Here is a 20,639-nt window from a genome sequence, read left to right on the forward strand (position 1 = left end):
GGCAAGACTCTTCTCATGCATTTTATCATATTCATCACTGTGAACAATAAGCAAAGCAACTGCAAAGGAAGATAACACTATTACTGAAAGGAAATGACTTGAAAAGAACATAACCAACAAACTAATTTTGCTTATTTATTCACATTGAATTTTAATAACCCTATTGTCTATTCCCTACAATAAATGTCAAAATAAAATATTGTGCCAGAATATAAAAATTGTTTAACTTATCATTCTTAAAGAAAGGAATCATAATATTCTACTAACAAAATATCACATATTTCAGTTTAGCTATTTCTGACAATCAGCCTTTTATTGCATTTTTTTCTTCATTTACTAAAAGTTACAGTTTAAAAAGAAACTGCAGAACAGAAATGACTTAATGTTTTTGCATGATTTGAATTAACACAATTCTGTTTGTTATTGCAGAACATCCTCTGAAGTAAAACAGAATGAATGCAGTACAGTACTTAATAACTAAGGTAAAGAGTTAAATCATTATGACACCACATTAATTACACACATATAGAACACATATAGACAATATGCATTTAAAAAAAGCTGCACCTTTTTTGTGGAAATAAACTAAAAGAGGGTCAAGACGCTCATCAGAGGAACAAGTAGCAGCATCAGAGAAGCACACAGACAAGAAGCTGCAGATGCCTTCACCTGCTCTGGGACCCACTTATCTGTGAACAGGGAATATAATGCAACACAGTGAATTGTAATGTATTCACAGCAGAAATCAACAGAAACCTTCATTTACAAATGTTTAAACTAAATTAAATGTTTACCTGTGTTTCCTTCAGACAACACAAGAGGACCCATAGATATGGAAGCACTGTCATGGAAGTCCAGAGACCTGCGCTCTCTCCAATAGTGTCCAGAGTTACAGTCCTGAAAGAGAAAAGAGCAATAATAAACATCATTGAACAAACATGGAGTGCACAAAGTGACCAGCAGAGGGCAGCCAATAGAAGTATTTTAGCAGCCTTGAACATTAGAATTTACCACCATACCGACCTTTGTTAGTGTTTGATCGACACAAAAATTTATAAACTGCATATTCGTATTCCTTTACATTTACCCATTACATTTTATTATAGATACTCTATATATTAACACTTTGACAAACAAACAGAGACACTGGCTTACATAATTAATAAATTAGATAGATTTAATACATTGACAAATTGTTTAAAAAATTAAATATTACCATTTTATGAATATTACCAATTATGAAAGTTTTCATGAACTCACCAATGAGCAGTGATTGTTTGACAGAAGGCAAAGGTGAACAGCACAATGCAGGTAAAGCTTAGTGGAGTTTGCAGTGAAGATAAACATCCTGAAGGAGAAACGGCTGGATGCTGAGACGCCGTTCTGCAGCAGCACCACTGTGTCATCATTTGGATTGGGACACCTGAAAATTGCAATAATAACAAATGATTTATTTTGAAACATTAATTGCAAAATTAGCTCCTATAAATCACCACACATTTGTATAAATGTGTATTCTTGTAGCTTACTTTAAATCTGAAACACCGAAAGCAAAGTATGCAAGGCTATAATCTGATTATTTATTATCTTTAATAAATTATCTGATTATCTATTCCATTAAACTTAAAGGGGTCCTATTATACTTTTTAACTTTTTGTATTTTAGCCCGTGTGTGGTGTGTATGTTTGGGCCACTCCAAAGGGAGATGTTTAGTTTTTTAAAAATCCCTTTTCAAGAACTACGTCAAAAGGCTCATTTGGACTACAGCGTTTGTTTTCCAGATGGTATGATGTCACAACATAAATCCCGCCTACAGAATCAAAAACTTGGCAAGTGGGGAGGGACGAGGTAGGGGGTTGGCCTAACTTTAGCAATGTAGCATGGACAGTCGCTTCTGGGATGCTTCAGCCAGCCACAGGGCAGCTCATATAAATGCAAGCATTGACTAAAGTGTCCGCGAACTGCTCCGGTAGCCGTGCTGGAGCTGCGCCGTTGACGTGTGCGGTATAGAGGGTCGAAACACATGTGGAGCCGCGGCTGATGTAAACACGAGCAATGATTAAAGTGAAGATCATCGGTGGCTGCGTCGGAGCCACGCTGTAAACATGCAGTGTTTGGTAAGAAATCAGTCACCATACAGTGTTGATAGCTTCACTATCCTTATGTTAGAGCTGGTTTCAGGCATGTAAATAATTAAATAAATTTGCACAATAATGATAATATCATGTATCGGTGATCTCGCAGGCTGACAATATGACCAACGCAACTGTAGCGTATTATTTACTCACCCTCCATGCATCCTAGGTGTATATGACTTCCTTCTATTAGACGAATGCGATTGGAGTTTTATTAAAAATAATCCTGGCACTCCCAAGCTTTAGAACGGCATAGACTGAACGGCACAGACAAGTGTTTCTCTCAATCAGTCCAAAACAAGTCGACCCAAAATAAATAAATAAAAAAAGTGCCTCATATGGCTCCGGAGGGGCGTCGGGGGTCAATAAAAGCCTACCATAGTGATCCGATGTGATTTTGAAATGTAAGAATGACTTTAATCTAGCTTGCTGCTTTGGGAAGGGGTGTGGCAGAACTGAAACACCGTCTAAGCTGTTCTCCAATTGCAACGCAGTGGGACTGCAAACCAATCACAACACATTCCGTTTTTCAGAAGGCGGACCTTCATCAAACCCAGAACTAATCGAGCCATTTGTGCCAGCCTGGGGAGAAAGCTATTGTAATAATGTCAATTATGTAAAAAATAAAGAGTTTTTCAAACCACCAAGCTTGAGAGCATGTTCTAGTGCACCCCCAAAACAAAATAAAGACTTTGTAAATAGGACCACTTTAAGGCTAAGCTTAATGGAATAAAGAAGACTAAAAAAATGCTTTACTCATTAATTATGAGATCCCAGCGGAGACTGTAATCAGGGTCATTCACAGGTGTAGCCCAACATGTGTCCAGCACCAGGGCAAACTGGCGGCTGTCAACCCCCTCAACACGAACTTCCACATGCATCTCCTGGTTAAGCTCTGCATCCACTGAACCAGTGAAGGGCCGGGTAAACTCATCATCCTCATATGGAATCATCCGAACCTGATACCTCCCTTCACCAGCGGGAAGAGTCTTGTGCACAATGCTGTTGATATAATGGATAAAACTGTTAAAATTCTACTTATTTTTGGTTATTTTTTGGTTTAAAGGATATTAATAACGCAACACAATCTTCTTAAATCTATCTTAAAATTGAACTCAATCTCCTAATCACATCATTAACTACTGTACATGGCGTAGCTAATTGGGTTTTATTGTATCAGCAGCCAATGAACTTGCGATTCAATATTCAAATACTTGGCCAGTGTTTGCTCTTGCAGTTTGCAACTTGCTTTCCGAAAACATCTGAAATCAACATCTAAAGATAAGTGAACACTCTGACTTAATTAAATAAGCAATCATAGGGTTTATACTAGGCGTCATGTCTTGACAATAACAGTCTTGCATTCGATGCAGGAGTAAATTACTAAGCATATAAGCAGCAGTGCTTACGTATAGAGTTTATAAAGCTGCAGTGACAAGCTGTCTATTGTATGTAATTGTTGTGAAAGCTACAGATATGAAAACAGGTTAAAGTGAAATAAGTATTTGACACTCACGTCTCCAATGGGTTGATTTCCGCATGCATGGTAAGTGTTTGTGTTTGAGGATAAACACAGCTGAAAGAAAGCTTAAGGATTTTTTCTCTGCTGATGAGACCTTCTAACCTCGGTGTCCCCAGAATAAAGTTACTATAGATAAAGTGGGTGCCATTGGCCTGTGGACAACATATATAACAATTTGTTATTTAGCCTAAACTGAATTTAAGGTAACAAAAAAAAAAATGTTCTTAACTTTTATCAAAACAACATTAGAAACTTCAAAACCTAAAAAGTTTGGCATCTCAGATCCTTAAGTACTCTTACGCAGGGCACAGACCTAAAGTCATTTCAAATTCTCACAAATATTTCCCTGGTGGTAACTCTGTTGGTTCTGTCAGGCACTACAAATGTTTGGATGGTGTATTTGAATAGTAGTAATAATAGTTAGTCCTACCAGAAGATTTGTACCACAGATGTGTTCATCGTTATCAAAAAGGAAATCCACTCTGCCATTCCTGACCATTCCCCTGCAGCTGGGATCATTAAGGTGTAAGACATCAGCTGAAAAACCAGCCTCAAACAGCTGACAGCGAGACACAGACATGGAGCCAGAGCTGCTTTCACATGTTTCTGAGAAATCTGAGAGAATAAAAAACATATTAAAAAATGAAAATATTAAGAAAAGAAAAGGAAATATTTCACATTTTAGTGTGGAATGTTACGAACCGAAAGAGTCAGCTGGTGGGCTGGGTAGGTCGTCGTTACACATACAGCCATAAACACCATTTTTCTTCCCACACCATTCATCCTCAGAGCAGCTGAGTTCAGAGCAGCGATCTCTCACATCTAAGAGAAGCACAGACAGATGAAATACACCACAAAAAAATTGGATTTAACTTAAATTAACTTAATAAAAATTTAACTCTCTAAAGAGAGTGACCAGAGCTTAACATTTTGAGCTGCCAGAATGATTAGTTAATTTTTATTATTTATTATTAATATTATTAATCTTTATTCTAGTGAATATTACTCAGATTAGATAAAATTGGTCAGGGTTTCTCAAACAGACATTTCATCCACCTAACCATCACATTTTAATTGCTTGGCTGTCTGTTTTATTACCTCCAAGATTTAAATGTGAAATGTATAGCAGTTTCACAGGATTTGCTATCTGGTCCAATTTGTGACAAGCAGTGTTGGGCAGTAGCATTAATGTAGTGCTGCTATTTTGAAAAGCATAGCTTGTCTGAATGAGCTGTCTGAAAAATTCCTGAACTAAATTATTTGGAAGCAGTTTCTCACTTTCAAAACAGTAACAGGTCAAAACCAATACTGGGTAAAGTGGATATTTACCTGTGAACAAATAAAACCACTCTTGCATCCTACAAGTGAGCCTACTACCCAACACTGCTACTTTATTTAAAAGTTAGCTCTTAAGTTAGTTTAGGTATTTTTTTCTTTTAGCACTGTAAGTGTTCAGCAACCTACATTTTTTGTTAACATTGATCACAAAATAATTTGTTCTGAAATTATTACTTACCACACCGCAGAGCTGAGCGCCATTCTGGGATCTGTATATCCAAGGTGACACAAGCGGTCTCATAGGCCTCAACAGCTGAACATAACATGCCATTTGCACGTGTGTAGAGACACAGATCATACACACAAGAGTAGTAGTAAGGTGCAGGGTCAACATGAAGATGGCAGGTCTGGAAGGGACCAGTGGTGTTGGTGATAATACTACAGAGATCAGAATACCTCTGTCTGGATGGACACTCATCAGGATTACCGGGCTGGTCTCTGGCACCACAGCTGAAGAATACATGAAAATGAATGCCTATACCGTTTCATCACTTGGGCACAGAAAGAGTTTGCACATCAACAACTAACATAATCTGCTGTTCCTGCATATTTTAGACAAAAGCAGTGATTCTCAGCTGGTTTTTAAGCAAGGACTTTTCAGGGGAGATTTTTACATTGGATATTGAGTGGTGACTCAACAAAATACTAAAAGTAAACAAATGTAAAAAAGTAAACCTTCTAATCTTTTTTTCATGTTCTATAAAAACAAACCTAAGATTTTTTTTAATCATTACCCACCATGCAAAAACAACTGTCCTGAACTCTTATGGTTCTTACCCTGGAATGCTAGTGTCTGATTTCCAGCTGTGGCCAAAGGAATTGTCATCAGGAGCGAGATCTCCAGTGGGCATCACTTTGTCATCTGAAGGATTACCGTTGAAATTTCCACACATTCCACATAGAGATCCATGGAATATTTTGCTCACTCTGATTAGAAGGCTGCTATGTCCATCAAACTGGACAATGAATTCATTGAATGCATTTAGAATTACAAATCCCTGCTCCTCGTGTACCTCTACAAGATCGTTTATTTGATATGCTGGTGTGTCGACGGCATTCCCATCAACCTACAGAAAAAAAATCGGACATTGTAATTAAAAAAAGACAGAAAATGTATTTATTTTGACACCACTTAAAATATAACTTACTCTAACTCTCCTGTTCTGCCCAATAGTGATGTGAGTCTGTTGTCCATTCTGAGACAACCAAACATCCACTGCAGACACAAATGATACCACATTGTTCCCACGGTGCCTGTTGGTGGCCACCACACGGAACTCCAGATCACTGTCTGTAACATTGCCGCAGGTCTGGGCAATCTCATATGAACATGTTCCCTGGTAGGATTAATACAACATACATCTCCATTACATCTTTCACTTCCCTCAAAGATGCAACTTCAAATCTAGAAATATTTTGCAAGACATTATATAAACTTATAAATCAACTAATCTTCAGAAATATATTTTCTAAAATACGTACACTGTAACACCATTAACCCTCCTAATCTTAATTCCCCTTAACTGTTAAATCAGTTGCCCCCCTACTGTTGGCACACAAAACAATTGAAGTAACTGTCTACAAAAAAACAGCAGAGTTTACTAATTTATGATACTTCTAATTCAGTTTACCTGAAAGTGGGCCACAGCTCCATCAAAGGTGATGTAGTGGGGGTCACCCCAGACTGTGCAGGTGGACATTGGACTGTAGCAGTCACGATGTCCATTTCTGACTGCACACTCCATGGCCGGTGGACAGGAAGATGTGGAGCACCGTAGATCATTTGGAGCAAAACACTGACAGTGTTGTGAACATGTTGAATCCCAGAACTGTTCACCAATCTAAAAAACATAATGTTAATGAAATTTACATTTTTGTAACATGATGTCAGTGAGTATTTTGTAGGTTGTGTGCCTCGTTATCCATTGTCTATGTGATAGTGCTTGAATGAAAACAGTGCTTTAATCCTTACATTGTAGTAGAATCCATCATACAAGCAGCCACATTGCTCCACTGGTACACAGAGTCCTCCACTCCTCACAAATCCATCATCACAGAAACAACCTTCTGAGCATGTGTGTTCACAGCTAGCATCAATGCTGCTAGCACATGTATGACCACAGTCTGTGCCACACACCTCATAATGGCTGTTTGGGGTGTTCGATGAGCAGTCCATAACTGGAAATGCAACAGCAAAATACATCTGTACAATCCATTTAATAGTATTAAGAATATTACAGTGTTTGAGATAAAAAAGGGAAACCCCTTGAAAGAATAAAACAATAAATTTTTAAATCAACGCCACTTACCACAGGATGCAGTTTCTCTCCAGGGGTAGACAATGGCATTGGCAGATTGACAAGCACTCGCATAGGATTGGACAGAGCGACACAGGACATCATTATGATTACCAGAGATGCACACATCAAACACACAGCTATCAAAGTAGGCCTGTGGATCTACATAACCATGGCAGAAGCTAAAAGGTCCTTGAATGTCCCTGATGATCTCACACAAGGCTTGAGTTGTGCTCTCATCTGGGCACAAAGGGCAATGGTCTCCACAGCCATGACATGCTGTGTCACCCTCAACCAGCCATTCAGCCCCAAACTGGTCTGCTGAAGGTGCTAGAGCACCTGAAGGAGTGAGGAAGTCATCCTCTGGATGACCATTGAAGTTGCCACAGATGCCACACATAACTCCATTGTAGTCTGCTGGCACAGCAATGTTTACCTCCCAGGAGCCACCATAACTGACACTGAAACCAAAGTCAGTTGAGACATATATAAACTGTCCTGTGGAGTAGACAGATACTTGACCAGAGTCAAGGTAGACAGGGAGGTTTCTGATTTCTTCATCAACCTGATTGAAGAAACAGAAAAGCTTGTTTATACAAAACAGTCGTATCAATAATTACAACAATGTTTTTCATATCACATGTATTCCATGGCAAATAACAGTTGGTGTGATTTGTTTACCTTAACAGCAGAATAACTGTTCATTTCCTGCGACATTTGCACAAGGTGCCCAGAGACATTGACAAAAACTTCAACAGTTATTGACACTGGCCATCCATTCCATGCTTCATTTCTTGCATCCACCTGGAAATGTGGTAGTCCGCGAGTATCATCACATACTGTGGCCAGCACATATCTACATGTGCCTTGAAAGTCAAAATAGGTTCCATCAAAGGAGATATAATGGGGGTCTCCAGAAGCATAACAGTTACCATGAGGACGAGGATGGCAGCCATACTCTCCTTCCACCACTTGGCAGATTTCCTGTTCACTGCAAGATGATGGTGTGCAACGAACATTTCCAGTGATTCCATCACACACACACAGGAACTGGCATTCTTCACCATGCCAGAACTGCTCTCCAGGCTGCCGATAACGGCCATTATAGCGGCAACCACAACCAGTGGGAGGAACACAGCGATCTCCATCCAGCACCAGTCCATCATTGCACTGGCAGCCTCCCTGGCATGGCAGCGTGCACTGGAATGGAAATGACAGACTAGGACAGGAAGCAGGACAGGATGTCCCACACAGTTCGAAATGAGTATTGGCTGGACAGTTGGGATCTGGGATGATTAAGACAGAACATGGAACAGACAATTAATGATCAACGCTTTTAAAAAACATAGTTTCAACTCTGAAAATTATATCACATTACAAGATACTAACCACAGTGGGTGATACTCCTCCAGTCTCCAACTGCAATGCCGTTCTGTTGGCAGTGCAGCGTATAGCCTCGCAGGGCTTCACATAGAGCCTTCCTGGCACCCTCTGTCCGCTCCAGCATCTGAATGCAATCTTGGATCCGTTGCCACGGGTCTAGTGTTCTGCTGCACTCAGAAAATGGTCCATCATTCCTGGCCATGATGCTGCAGTGTTCACTGAACTCACTCCTGTTCTGATAAAGTCCAGGTTCCCAAATGTCTGCTGGGTCTTCACAGTGGGCTGACAGGGATCCATCACGCCAGCTGTCTGCAAAGAGCTGGGAGTCATCCAGCAGAACACCATCTGGGCTGTAGAACTCATCTTCAATGTTTCCATTCAAGTTCCCACACAGACCTCCAAGTGTGCCATTGTAAGTGGTTGGTGCAGTGATTCGGACGATGTGCGGCCAGTCAGCTCTAATGGTCACTCCAAAGTTTGTCTCCAAAACAAATCCTCTTACACTGCTGTGATATATATGGATCTGACTGGAACCAACACTGATGGGTAGACCAACCATCTGTCCATCCACCTAAGGAGGATAAAAAGTCTGATTTTGATCTAACATTTGAGTTTGAGAAAAATAGTTAAACTAATATTAGTTCAAGGCTAAGGGTTTAAAAAACATTTTTGCTAACCTGTACATTGCTGCCTTCTCCTAATTCAATGGAAACATGAGTTCCTCCTGCCTCAAACTTCAGGAACCTGGAAAACTCCTGAAGGCCTCTGGGTACTTTCTCCACTGTCAATACAAAGTATGGCAGTTGGGATGGTCCCATCACTCTTGCAAGGGTCAGTCCACAAGCTCCTGGATATCTGAAAGTTTGTCCATCAAAGGTGTAGTATGAACCCAGGCTTTCAACTGAACAGGTAGCATAACTGATGGGTCTGCAGCCCCTCACACCATTATGGAGTCCACACACTTCCGCTGAACCACACTGGTGCTCATAGCAATCCATTGACCTGCCATTGCAAACACATTGCCTCCCACAGTTCTCGTCCAACACAACTGACTGTCCCTGAGAGTAATAGAAGCCCTCAAAGACGCAGCCGCAGTTTGCTTCAGGCACACATTGCCCAGCACTGAGGATGTACCCATTATCACAAATACAGCTCTCCTGACTGGGTAAGGGACAATTTATTGGGACAGAGGGATTACTGCAAGTTGCAGGACAACTTGTTCCTTGGGTCTCAAAATGACTATGGCCAGGACATTGAATCTCTGGAAATGGCGGGCAGAAGTAAGAATATGTATCAAACTCTGTGATGTTTCACCTTGCACAATTATTTAAGTTACATGAAGTTGAATGCTAAATTCAGTTCTACTGAAGACATAGCAAGGCACTTACCACAAAAGCCTGGTTGTCTCCACTGTCCTAGTTGTACACCCTGCTGTTGGCATTGAGCAGAATACACATTGAGAGCCTGGCACAGAATGGGCTGGTACCCTCCTCCTAAGCAAAGATCATAGACACAGTTCTCTATGTAGGTCTGTGGTGAAAATACAGAGTGGCAAGATGCAAAAGGCCCTGAAACATCTCCTAGGATCCCACAGTGGTTTGTGTCACTGTAAAGGCTTATTTCATTGGCGGTACAATCTGCACAACCTAGACCTGTGCACCTGACATCATGACATTCAGGATCTGTGTCTCCCTCTACCTTCCAAGAGTTAGCAAAGTCAACATCTGAGCTCAGGATCTCCCCAGAGATTGAACGGAAGTCATCTTCAGGATGTAGATTGTAGTTCCCACACAGACCACATGTGGAATTTTGGTAGTTGTAAGGTACAGAGATGGTGACATAGCTATATGCATCATACGTAACAAGGAGACCAAAATCTGTGCTGATGGCCAGGGAAAAACCTGACTGATAGACTTGGATGGCACCATTGTGGAGGGAGAATGGTGTTGCTATAAAGGTTCCATTAACCTTGATAATGTTGATAAAAATAATTAGGAAAATGGAAGGCTGAACTCAAGTCAACATTACAGCAACAGACTGATACTTACCTTTGCCTCATAATAGTGATCTTTGACCAGTTCAATTTCTTCATTATAGACAAATACCCTAACCATCCGAGTCCATGACACATGCGTGCTACCCCGATGCTCATTTTTGCCCTCAATGCGATAATACGGCAAACCATATCCACAAGCCTATACAATGACAAAAATTCAGAATCATTGAAGGATTTCCAATCTTATAAAATTTGTTCTACAATAAACAGAAAGCCATAGCAGCATTACTAACCTCAGACAAAACATATGTGCATGTTCCTTGAAAGTGAAAAATCTGATTGTCAAAGGTATAATAATGAGGATCACCAGAGATGGTGCATGTTTGTCTTTGAATGTTCTGACAAGAGTATTGGAAAGCAGCAGGACAACAAGCTTGGGAGTAAGAACAGGCCTCAAAACTGCACTGGAGGCCTCTACTGGTACAGGTGCATCTTTCCTGGCAGGCGTCATCACTCCAATAAGAATCTCCCAGCTGCACTGGAAAACCTGTAACAAACAGTTCATGGATATAAACACCTAAAATAATTTGCTCAGTTGCTAGAAATCTTCACATATGGCTCACTAGCATGGTATAATCATATCTGAATAGGTCATAGTCCTTGTGCAAATAGCAAACACTGCACGCAGCCAGGGAGGAAACGTTACCATTAAATTGACAACCACGTGTTCCATGATCTGTTCTGAAGGCCCATCTGCCTGGCACATTGACATTGCTGCTGTATGGTAGACTTGTGATGTCATTCTGGAGTGATCCAGTAATTGAGAAATGGTGACTTGAGTCGACAGTGTCATAACCAGCCTAATAATAAAGAAGACAGATGTCTGTTTAGTACATTATTTCAAAAAGACTAAGAACCTCAATACTTGACAAGATACTAGCAATCTTCTTCATTATAATAAAGTGCAAAAACAAAGAAGGAATGCATCTTAATATCAGATTCCTCAATTCAACACACATGTTCTCAATCATGTTTTCAATCAAACAATTATAGATCAGTTACACAATTGATATTGAGTATGTCCAGATGAGACAGAGACAAAATATAAACACAAAAAGGGTATTGTATTGACTAAACATGGTAACTATCATATGTAAACCATGCAAAAAAAAATTCTAACAGTGATTTTTATGAGAAATTGACTCATCAGTATAAGAAAGAAATTGATGATTTTAAGTATTTAAAGTAAAACCAATCTTCTTTTATACATTCTACCCAACGTTTATAAATCAATGGCTTGTGTATTGGGAAGACCAGTTGTTACAGGAATAAATAAATTGATGGAACCTTTATACACATTTGTTCATGCACATTTGCATCCATTTTATTTACAAGATACAATCCACTAAATCTTTTATAGTCTATAGAATTAACAAAGAAACTTAATTAGTCTCTTTTGATGTGGTTAGTTTATATAGAAATTTCCCACATAAACTAGGTTTGGATTCTTTGAGATTTTGTTTAGGTGGTTGTAAAGAAAAGAATCCACCAACTGCTATATTGGTAGATATAACAAGATTTATACTTGCGAAATATTATTTTCTGTATTGCAAATGCAAGGTATTGCAATGGGTTTTAGTTTCACACTTTAGCAATACTAACACTAACAATAGGGGTTTTAAGAGAAAGGTCTGTGTTTTTTTAACAACGCCATATCCAATAACTTTTTATTTTATTGGAGATATATCAACAACATTTTTATACTTTTTAAGGGTTCAAAGGAGCAACTGCAACCTTTTTCTGTATAATATGAATGCTTAAATCCAATATGGAATGCAATTATAGAGAGCTGCCATTTCTTGATACTAGTGTGTTCAGTGCTTGAGGGTGCTGAATGCGGTCATTGTGACAAGTTTCTAATGAGAAAGCTCCGCTCAAATGTGTCCCTATTCTCGAGGGATGTGGGATAGGCGCCTGCATCTCAGGTTAGGAATATTAGGAAACACTCTGCAAACGTTTCAAGTATTGCGTGTCTCCATTTGAAGACTTGGAAACAAGCACGATTAATGCGTTTTGTGCATGAGTGAGGAGCGTGCACATTCAGTTTTCAAGGAAAATGAATACACTCATTGTGAGACCGTTTGTGTGGATGCTTGATGTATTCGCAAAACTACTGGAGCAAGTAATAAGTATGTTTGGTAAGTAAGTATGTTTCCCTCTGTTTGGTCTGTCCCTCCAACCCAAGTGCAAGATCCTTCTTTGCTTAGTGAGTTAGTCACAGATAATGCAATGCCTATCAAATCAATTTGTCATCTTGTGCGTACCTGTACATATCTCTGCGTTGGAGCAATTGCACCATAGTTCATTATAACAAATGAGAGATGGCTATTTGTAATCAAAACCACTTGGAAGGATGTTTCCTTAAAAAGACACACAAAAAAGTTAGAATATTTCTTTAAGTGAAGCAAGAAAACATGTGGTATACACATTTTCTTTTTTTAATGGACACATGAAGGTTTCCATGATGCCAAATTGGCCTACTTACTGTTCTTGAATTGGAGTAGTATGCAACTCTATCCCATGTTGCAACAAAGACCCATGAAGCAGAGAAACTCAAGTCAGGGAAGTATTGGTTTATGTCTTGGGTTGCCTGAGTAAGGACACTATCAGAGGTGTACTGTTGATACGAGATGACACCATTCCAACGGTTGTCAATATCTGTCCAGAATGGAGCAATGAGGTCTTTCCCTCCATAGGCTGGGAACTGGTATGGAGTGAAGCTGCCCCATGCCCCATCAAATGTCAAGTGTCCATTGTTGTTGACCTAAAATTGAACAGGACTGATTAATGTGTGCAAGATTCTTATAACAGATGCAAACCTGAAATTTTAATTCAGTTCAATTAATTGTAATTTTCCTCATTCATTTTTTTTTGTCTCCAGTTACAGACACACAGCATCCAAAATCCCCCCATTGCAAAATGACTTACATAAATTTGGTTGTATGTTTGTCCAAAATATATGAACGGCTGCTGGAGGTATATAACTGATGAACTCCCATCATCAATGCGTTCATTCACTGTGTCACCACTTCCAAATGGATAAAATGGCCCTGTAATAATGATGCCACTGACTGAAAAAAATGAATAAACATTGAACATTTATTAATAACAACACAGATTTCAGTTGCTGACTACTCTAACATTTCAATTTAATTTACCTTACCATAATATGTGTAGTCTTATGGCTGTATATTAACTGTGATTACCTTTTGCCTATTTTAAAATGATAGCTTATATCAGGGGTGCTCAATCCTGTTCCTTGAGATCTACCATCCTACAAAGTTCAGCTCCAACCCTCATTAAACACACCTGAACCAGCTAATTAATCTCATAGGCAGCACTTGATATTTACAGACAGCTGTGTTGGAGCAGGGCTGGAACCAAAATCTGCAGGTAGGTAGATTTCCAGGAACAGGATTGAGCACCCATGGCATATATATCTTAATACATTGGTTCCCAACCATGTTCCTGGAAGCCCCCCAACACCGCATGTTTTCCATGTCTCCTTAATCAAACACACCTGATTCAGATCATCAGCTCATTAGTAGAGACTCCAATGCCTGAAATGAGTGTGTCAGACAAAGAAGAGATGCAAAATGTGCAGCATTGGGGGGCCTCTGGGAATGTAGTTGGGAACCACTGGCTTAATACATTATTTAAATGCACCACAAACACAAAACATGGATCTGATTTGCTCATGAAAAACAATAATCCTCCAGATTCTAACAGTACATTACCGGCCCTAATGTCCATTGTTGTAGTTTCTGTGGTTGAGGTTTCGATTGTGGTTGTCTCTGGCATGACAGTAGTAGAGGTGGTGTTTATGTTGCTTGCATCTGGAAGAAATGATAAATATTACATAAAAAAAATTACATAAAAAAATTTAAACAAAATACATTTAACACATTTAATGTGTAAATATATTTACCTGCACAGTATGCCAAATGGCAGGCAGTTGGGCTCACAAACTCATAGACATAATAATCTCCTGGACAGGCTTTGACTTTAATGGGATTGGATTGGAAATGGCAGCAGTTATTGCTCCAGTGACCGCAGACATCTCGAGTGACCACTCCATCCTCAACTGTTGGATGTCCTCCATTCAGCCACAGTGGAGCATGAGTGCCGCAGCTATACTCAGAAACACATGTGTCTGGCATCTGAACGCTCTGACCCTGAATGTAGAGACGGTACCAGCCGTTCCAGCTGACCGCAGTGTCACACATTATTTGAGAGGAATGTTGATTGTTGGTGGATCTCCATGGATCATCCAGGACATTGTAGTTGTAGCAGGGGTCAACAGGGGGAGCTGTTGTTCAGATATATTATAAAATAAATGTTGTTGACCTGATTAATGTTACAGTATATGCCTTTTCAGAAAAATGAAGTAGAGATATGTAGTATGAAATAGTTAGATCACTCCTGTTACATTTTTGCTTAAAGTTATTCAAAGCTTAAGACATATTGTCTTGTGTTTGAACACCTCCTTTTATTATGAAAAAGGGATTTAAAATGTCAGTCCTGTGAGTCCTTTTGCAACATAGACCACTGATTAAATATGGGGTTGGTTTTGTCTATTTATTTTGAATAGTTTTGTTGAAAATATTTGTTCAAAACTCTATACTGAAATTAGGGGTCCTATCTTGAAAAAACATACCTTATTTGTGCTAAATCATGAATGCTATCAGTTTTCACTCTGACGCTTTTATCTTTTATCTGTGCACATGCATGTTATTAAGTAATTAACTGTCTGTACTGTTTGGGTCTGGTTGTTTGATGTTAAGAATTGAGTCTAAGAAAGTCAGAGTAATAGTGGTGGTATTGTTTTTACTATTAATAAGGATGCACCAGGGTTTATTATTTCACTCTGATAAACTGTCCTAACTGTCCTTTCCTTCTCATTTATATTGCATACTTATCAAGCTAGAATTTTTGGTTCTAAAAATGTTATAATAGCATTACCAGGCAGAGTTCTAGTAATGTTTTCAGTGTTGTTGTTTTTTTTTTTTTTGTTTGTTTGTTTGTTTGTTTGTTTGTTTGTTTGTTTGTTTGTTTGTTTGTTTGTTTGTTTTCTCAAAATATTCTCCTAAAGGCAAGATACTGTTCTTTAAAACTTTTAAGAATGTGTAATGATAACATTGTTATTGCCTAAAGTTTTCAGGGGGTAGTTTTATTTTCATTCTCAGAATGTTCTCTTTAAAGATAGGATAACATTTTCTAGCAGCATTCAAAAAAATATTAAGTGAAAATGTTACAACATTATTTCGTAATGTTCCACTAAAGTTTATTTTTTGTTCTTACATTGTTCTTCTGATTGTTAAGATGAAATATTTAAAAAAAAAAAAACATTATATAAATGTTTTGTGATTATATCCTATTAAAATGTTTATAAGTAATATTGTTACGTTAAATGTTGGTGGTGATATTTGGTTAACCGATTTTTCTTCATTTGTTATTATGAATAATCTGTTACCTAAACAACATCATCAAAACATCCTAAAAAGGATGTTGTTAACATGTTTAAGCTTTTGTAACTCATTACATTATGAGAACTTTTTTTATGAAAAACATTCTGTTATCTTAGACCTGATATCTTTATAACATCTTCCTAATGTGGCTGAGAGAATTTTCTTTGTTTGCTATTATGCACAATTTTATACAAACATTTTATTAAGTAAACTGTATAATCTGTTATGTCAAAAACATTTACAAAACATCCCTAAAATGTTGCAGTAAAAATGTGATATCTTTGTTTACAATGTTAATTGACTGCACTCTTATGTAACGTAGAACAGGAATGTAAAAAGGAAAAGGAATATGTAAAAACAAGACAATACTTTACCATTGGTTGGTGGAGTAAAGGATTCTATGGTTGGAATTGTCTCTGTTGTTGTAGACACTGATGTGGTGGACTGACTTGGGGTTTCTGGTATTAAGAGTATTTTAAATCAATATATATATAATTTTTTTTTTTATTTATTATTTTTTTTTTTTAAATACCAGAAATATGAATGGCTAAATTATACTCACCTACACAGAAAGCTGAGCAAAACATTGGCTTGACAAACTCATAAACATAGTAATCTCCTGGACAGGCTTTGACTCTTATAGGGTGGGATGTGTAAGTACAGTAGCCACCTCCTGCCGAGCCACAGACCTGACGGGTGACCACTCCATCTTCCAGCTGTGGATGAGGGTCGTTGAGCCACAGTGGGTAATGAGTGCCACACATGCCTCCACTAACAGTTGATTCTGGCATCTGGGCATTTTGGCCATTGTAGAACAATCTGTACCAGCCATTCCACTCCACATTATAATCACACATGACATGATAGTTATAATAGTTATTATAGTAATGGTTGTCTGTGGCTCTCCAAGGCTCATCCAGACTGGTGTAGCTGTAGCAGGGATCAACACTTGGGGTGGAGAAAGGTACTATAATGAAAATGTAAAAAAAAAAAAAAAAACATTACAAAATGCAGACAAAGTGTATTCAAAATAATAATAGGAAAACCAACAGTACAACTCTTGTTAAAGCATATACAATATAATGATGAATGAATTTACCTGCACAATATACAGGAGCTGGGATTGAAATTGTTGGTCTGGTAAATTTATAGACATAATAATCTCCAGGACAAGCTTTGACTTGGATTGGTTCAGATCTGTAGTAATTGCACTGATGATAGCGAGAGCCATATATTTCACGGGTAACAACTCCTTCATCTAGACGAGGATGCGAGCCACCAAGATACAGTGAAAAATAACCTCCACATGACATGTAGGACAGACACCACTCAGGCATCTGAGCACTTGATCCATCAATGAAGAGTCGATACCAGCCATCCCATTCAACACGAGTGTCATCATGTTCAGAGATGTATCCATATATAGACCAGTAATTGAATGTGCTTCTCCAGTTGTTGTCCAGTATGTTGTAGTTATCACACGGGTCATAATCTGTGTAATTGAGATCAAAACAAACAAGTTATACTTTATATCAATAAGGAATGTCACAAATACAAATCAAAACAGTAACAGTCATGAGATTCTTACACTTTATGAAACATAACATGACTATGCAATAGTGATGTTAAAAGTTAATTCATAAAAGGCACATGAATACATTTAAAAATTCTAAAATGTTTACAAATTACTTACTCAAGGTGGTGCTGGATCCAGTGAATATATCTGGACTCACAGTGGAAGCTGCATGTGAAATTGTGCTGACATCTACAAAGAAGATCATTCAAGACATGACTGAAATCATTTTTAAAGTTTTGAAAGACTTTGTTTAAAACAAGTGTTAAAAGCACTGTACCTGTGCAATATCCTGAACACCCGATTCGTGGATTCCAAAGTTCATAGACATAGTAATTGCCTGGACATGCTTTCACTCTGATGATGTTTGCCTTGTAATCACAGCAGCCGCCCCAATAAGACCCTGAACAGACTTCTCTGATCACCACTCCATCCTCTATCTGAGGGTGAGGACCACTGAGCCACAGATTGTTTTCTGCGTGACAGGTGTATGAACTAACACAGGTCTCTGGCATCTGGATGTTCATTCCATTGTAGAAAAGCCGGTACCAGCCATTCCAGGGGAAACGTTCATCACAAATCGAATCTCCACTTTCATTGTTGGCTCTCCAGGGACGATCCAGAGACTCATAGTTGTAGCAGGGATCACTGCTGACGCTTTGGAACGCAACTGTCATGGAGTTTGAGAAAATTACCATTAAATTATTGTATTTACATTGACGGCATTGAACATTATTAAACTGTAAAACACAATGATTTATTTCATTATTTTAAATCAATTATTTTGTGAAATTCTAGCTAGTGGTGTGCAGTCAAGTAAACCTGGGACAGAGCAACACTATGACAACTTACACTGGCTCGTGTACTAGCACTAAGTACATGACAAATATATAATATACCATAATATAGACTTTATTGTTTTAGCAATTTAACTAATGTGATGTGACATTTAGTCCAACACAGAAAACAGCTGTAAACTGTCTTATAAATAACATGAGAGTTACAGGGGAGTGCTATGCGGTGTGGAGAGACTGGACTGAACACTTTTGATTCAAACTGGTAAAACCATAAGCAGTCCATTAAAATAATAACTCCATAAAAACCTTCTTATCTAATAATTAACATTAAGTCTTGGTACTGATATTTAAAAAAATGAATAAATAAAATACATTTAAAAAAGAGTAGGACCTGCACAATATGACAGCCCAGGGACTGATATGTTGGGTTTGACAAATTCATAGACATAAAAATCTCCTGGACAGGCTTTGACTTGGATGGAGGTGGATGTATAGGCGCCACACTGAGAGGAAGGCACCCACCCCCAACCTAATGAATTAGTTCCCATTACATCACGGGTCACCACTCCATCCTCAAGTGTTGGATGAGAACCGTTGAGATACAGTCCAGTGTAACCACCACATCCTATATTACTCACACACCACTCAGACATCTGGGCACTTTCTCCATTCAAATACAGCCGATACCAGCCACTCCATTCAACAAGGGCGTCATCCTGTCCAGTGTACTGATATGGGTTTTCCCTTATGTCTCTCCAGTATTCATCAAGAGTGTTATAGTCATTGCATGGATCAGAGCTGGAAGTTGTAGATTCTGAGAGAATAATGACATAAAAGAGAACAATCCAGTGATGATACTGCGTCTTTATGACAAGATAAGATATGGGATAGTACAGTAAAGAGGGATTATATCAAATGATTGCAATTACAAGACATATTAGTTTATACCATCCTCTCACTAATTTAAAACGATTTAACATATAGATCTCAGTTCATTTTTTGGGAACTGCATCTATATTTGCTTCCACCAGTTCGAATGACATATGGCTCTTAAAAAAAATAAAATGTAAAAGCTGACACGAGTTGTCACGTCTAGTATCATTCTCTCTTGTATGTTTTCTTGTCCTGCCGTTCTTGTTCTGTCCAGCAGGTGAAGTCTGGTGTTACAGTTTGGTTGTCTATCATTGATCATCCCACCTGTTACTCCACCCATTTCACCTTTTTATCATTAGCATGTCATTATCTACATGCATATATACCTGCTTTTAAGGACTTCAAAGCATTTCTAAAAAAAAGTCTATAACAAACCTGACATTTGAGTCTGTCTATGAGTGCACCCTGAGCCTTACTGATATATTGTACTTTAAAACAGTAAAAAACAGATATAAATTAACAATTTAGAAGCATCTTTATCCCTTTTTTTCACTTGTTTAAAACACATTTTCTATCAAAAAGAACATCTTTAATTTTTAAAATATAGCCCATTTGTCTCAAAAGGCCTGACAATGTGGATGGTTAAGTAAATACATACAATACAACTAGCAAGTATTTGGAATTTGTGTGTCAAAAAATACAAGCCAATTAAAAGATAACCAGGTTCTTTCATAAAGTGATTCATTTTTTACTTTTTTTGTTTTTACATTTGTAAAGGACAGCAAAGGATGGAAAAATTGAGGATGTGATAAAGTAAAACGTACTGTACCTGAAGTTTGTCCATTGATTATTTCACCTAAATACACAATATAAACACAATGAATTAAGGAAAAACTGTCAGTTCACCTACTAATGCAAATGACAGATGATAAATCACTCACCATTAATCAGCAGCAGTAGTGACACACACAGTGAGATCAGAAACCTCATTGTGACTAACGGCAACTCCTGCATACAAACATGAAACAAATGTTTATTTTGTTAGATTTTATTTTTCTAGTTTATTGTGCAGAATAGTTCAACTAGAACAACTTCACACATATTTATATAAAAGGAATAATTTGGATTAGTCTACAGGCAATAAGGAATACTATTAAAACCCAGTATGATAAAATGAAGAGAAATAACTTTACCTGA

The 20,639-nt window shown here is 38.1% G+C and overlaps 1 protein-coding gene across 1 annotated transcript; it reads right to left on the bottom strand.

Annotated features, from left to right (window-relative positions):
- Window positions 1-122: 122 nt before the first annotated feature.
- LOC141297704 (alpha-tectorin-like) lies at window positions 123-20,432 on the bottom strand. Its single transcript, XM_073828152.1, has 32 exons — window positions 20,384-20,432; window positions 20,272-20,298; window positions 18,961-19,383; window positions 18,053-18,442; window positions 17,893-17,964; window positions 17,299-17,691; window positions 16,762-17,166; window positions 16,574-16,663; window positions 14,656-15,040; window positions 13,660-13,783; window positions 13,217-13,495; window positions 12,996-13,091; window positions 11,378-11,531; window positions 10,965-11,218; window positions 10,724-10,870; window positions 10,064-10,643; window positions 9,353-9,936; window positions 8,682-9,246; window positions 7,974-8,578; window positions 7,305-7,857; window positions 6,968-7,173; window positions 6,627-6,836; window positions 6,144-6,332; window positions 5,773-6,062; window positions 5,174-5,445; window positions 4,360-4,479; window positions 4,088-4,272; window positions 3,652-3,809; window positions 2,892-3,137; window positions 1,261-1,423; window positions 795-897; window positions 123-689 (listed from the first exon to the last, which is right to left on the bottom strand). The coding sequence occupies exons 1-32, from the start codon at window positions 20,430-20,432 to the stop codon at window positions 586-588; spliced, it is 8,421 nt and encodes a 2,806-aa protein (XP_073684253.1). The 3' UTR covers window positions 123-585.
- Window positions 20,433-20,639: the final 207 nt, after the last annotated feature.

Source organism: Garra rufa, chromosome 22 (assembly GCF_049309525.1).
Source record: "Garra rufa chromosome 22, GarRuf1.0, whole genome shotgun sequence".
Classification (NCBI taxonomy): Eukaryota; Metazoa; Chordata; class Actinopteri; order Cypriniformes; family Cyprinidae; genus Garra; species Garra rufa.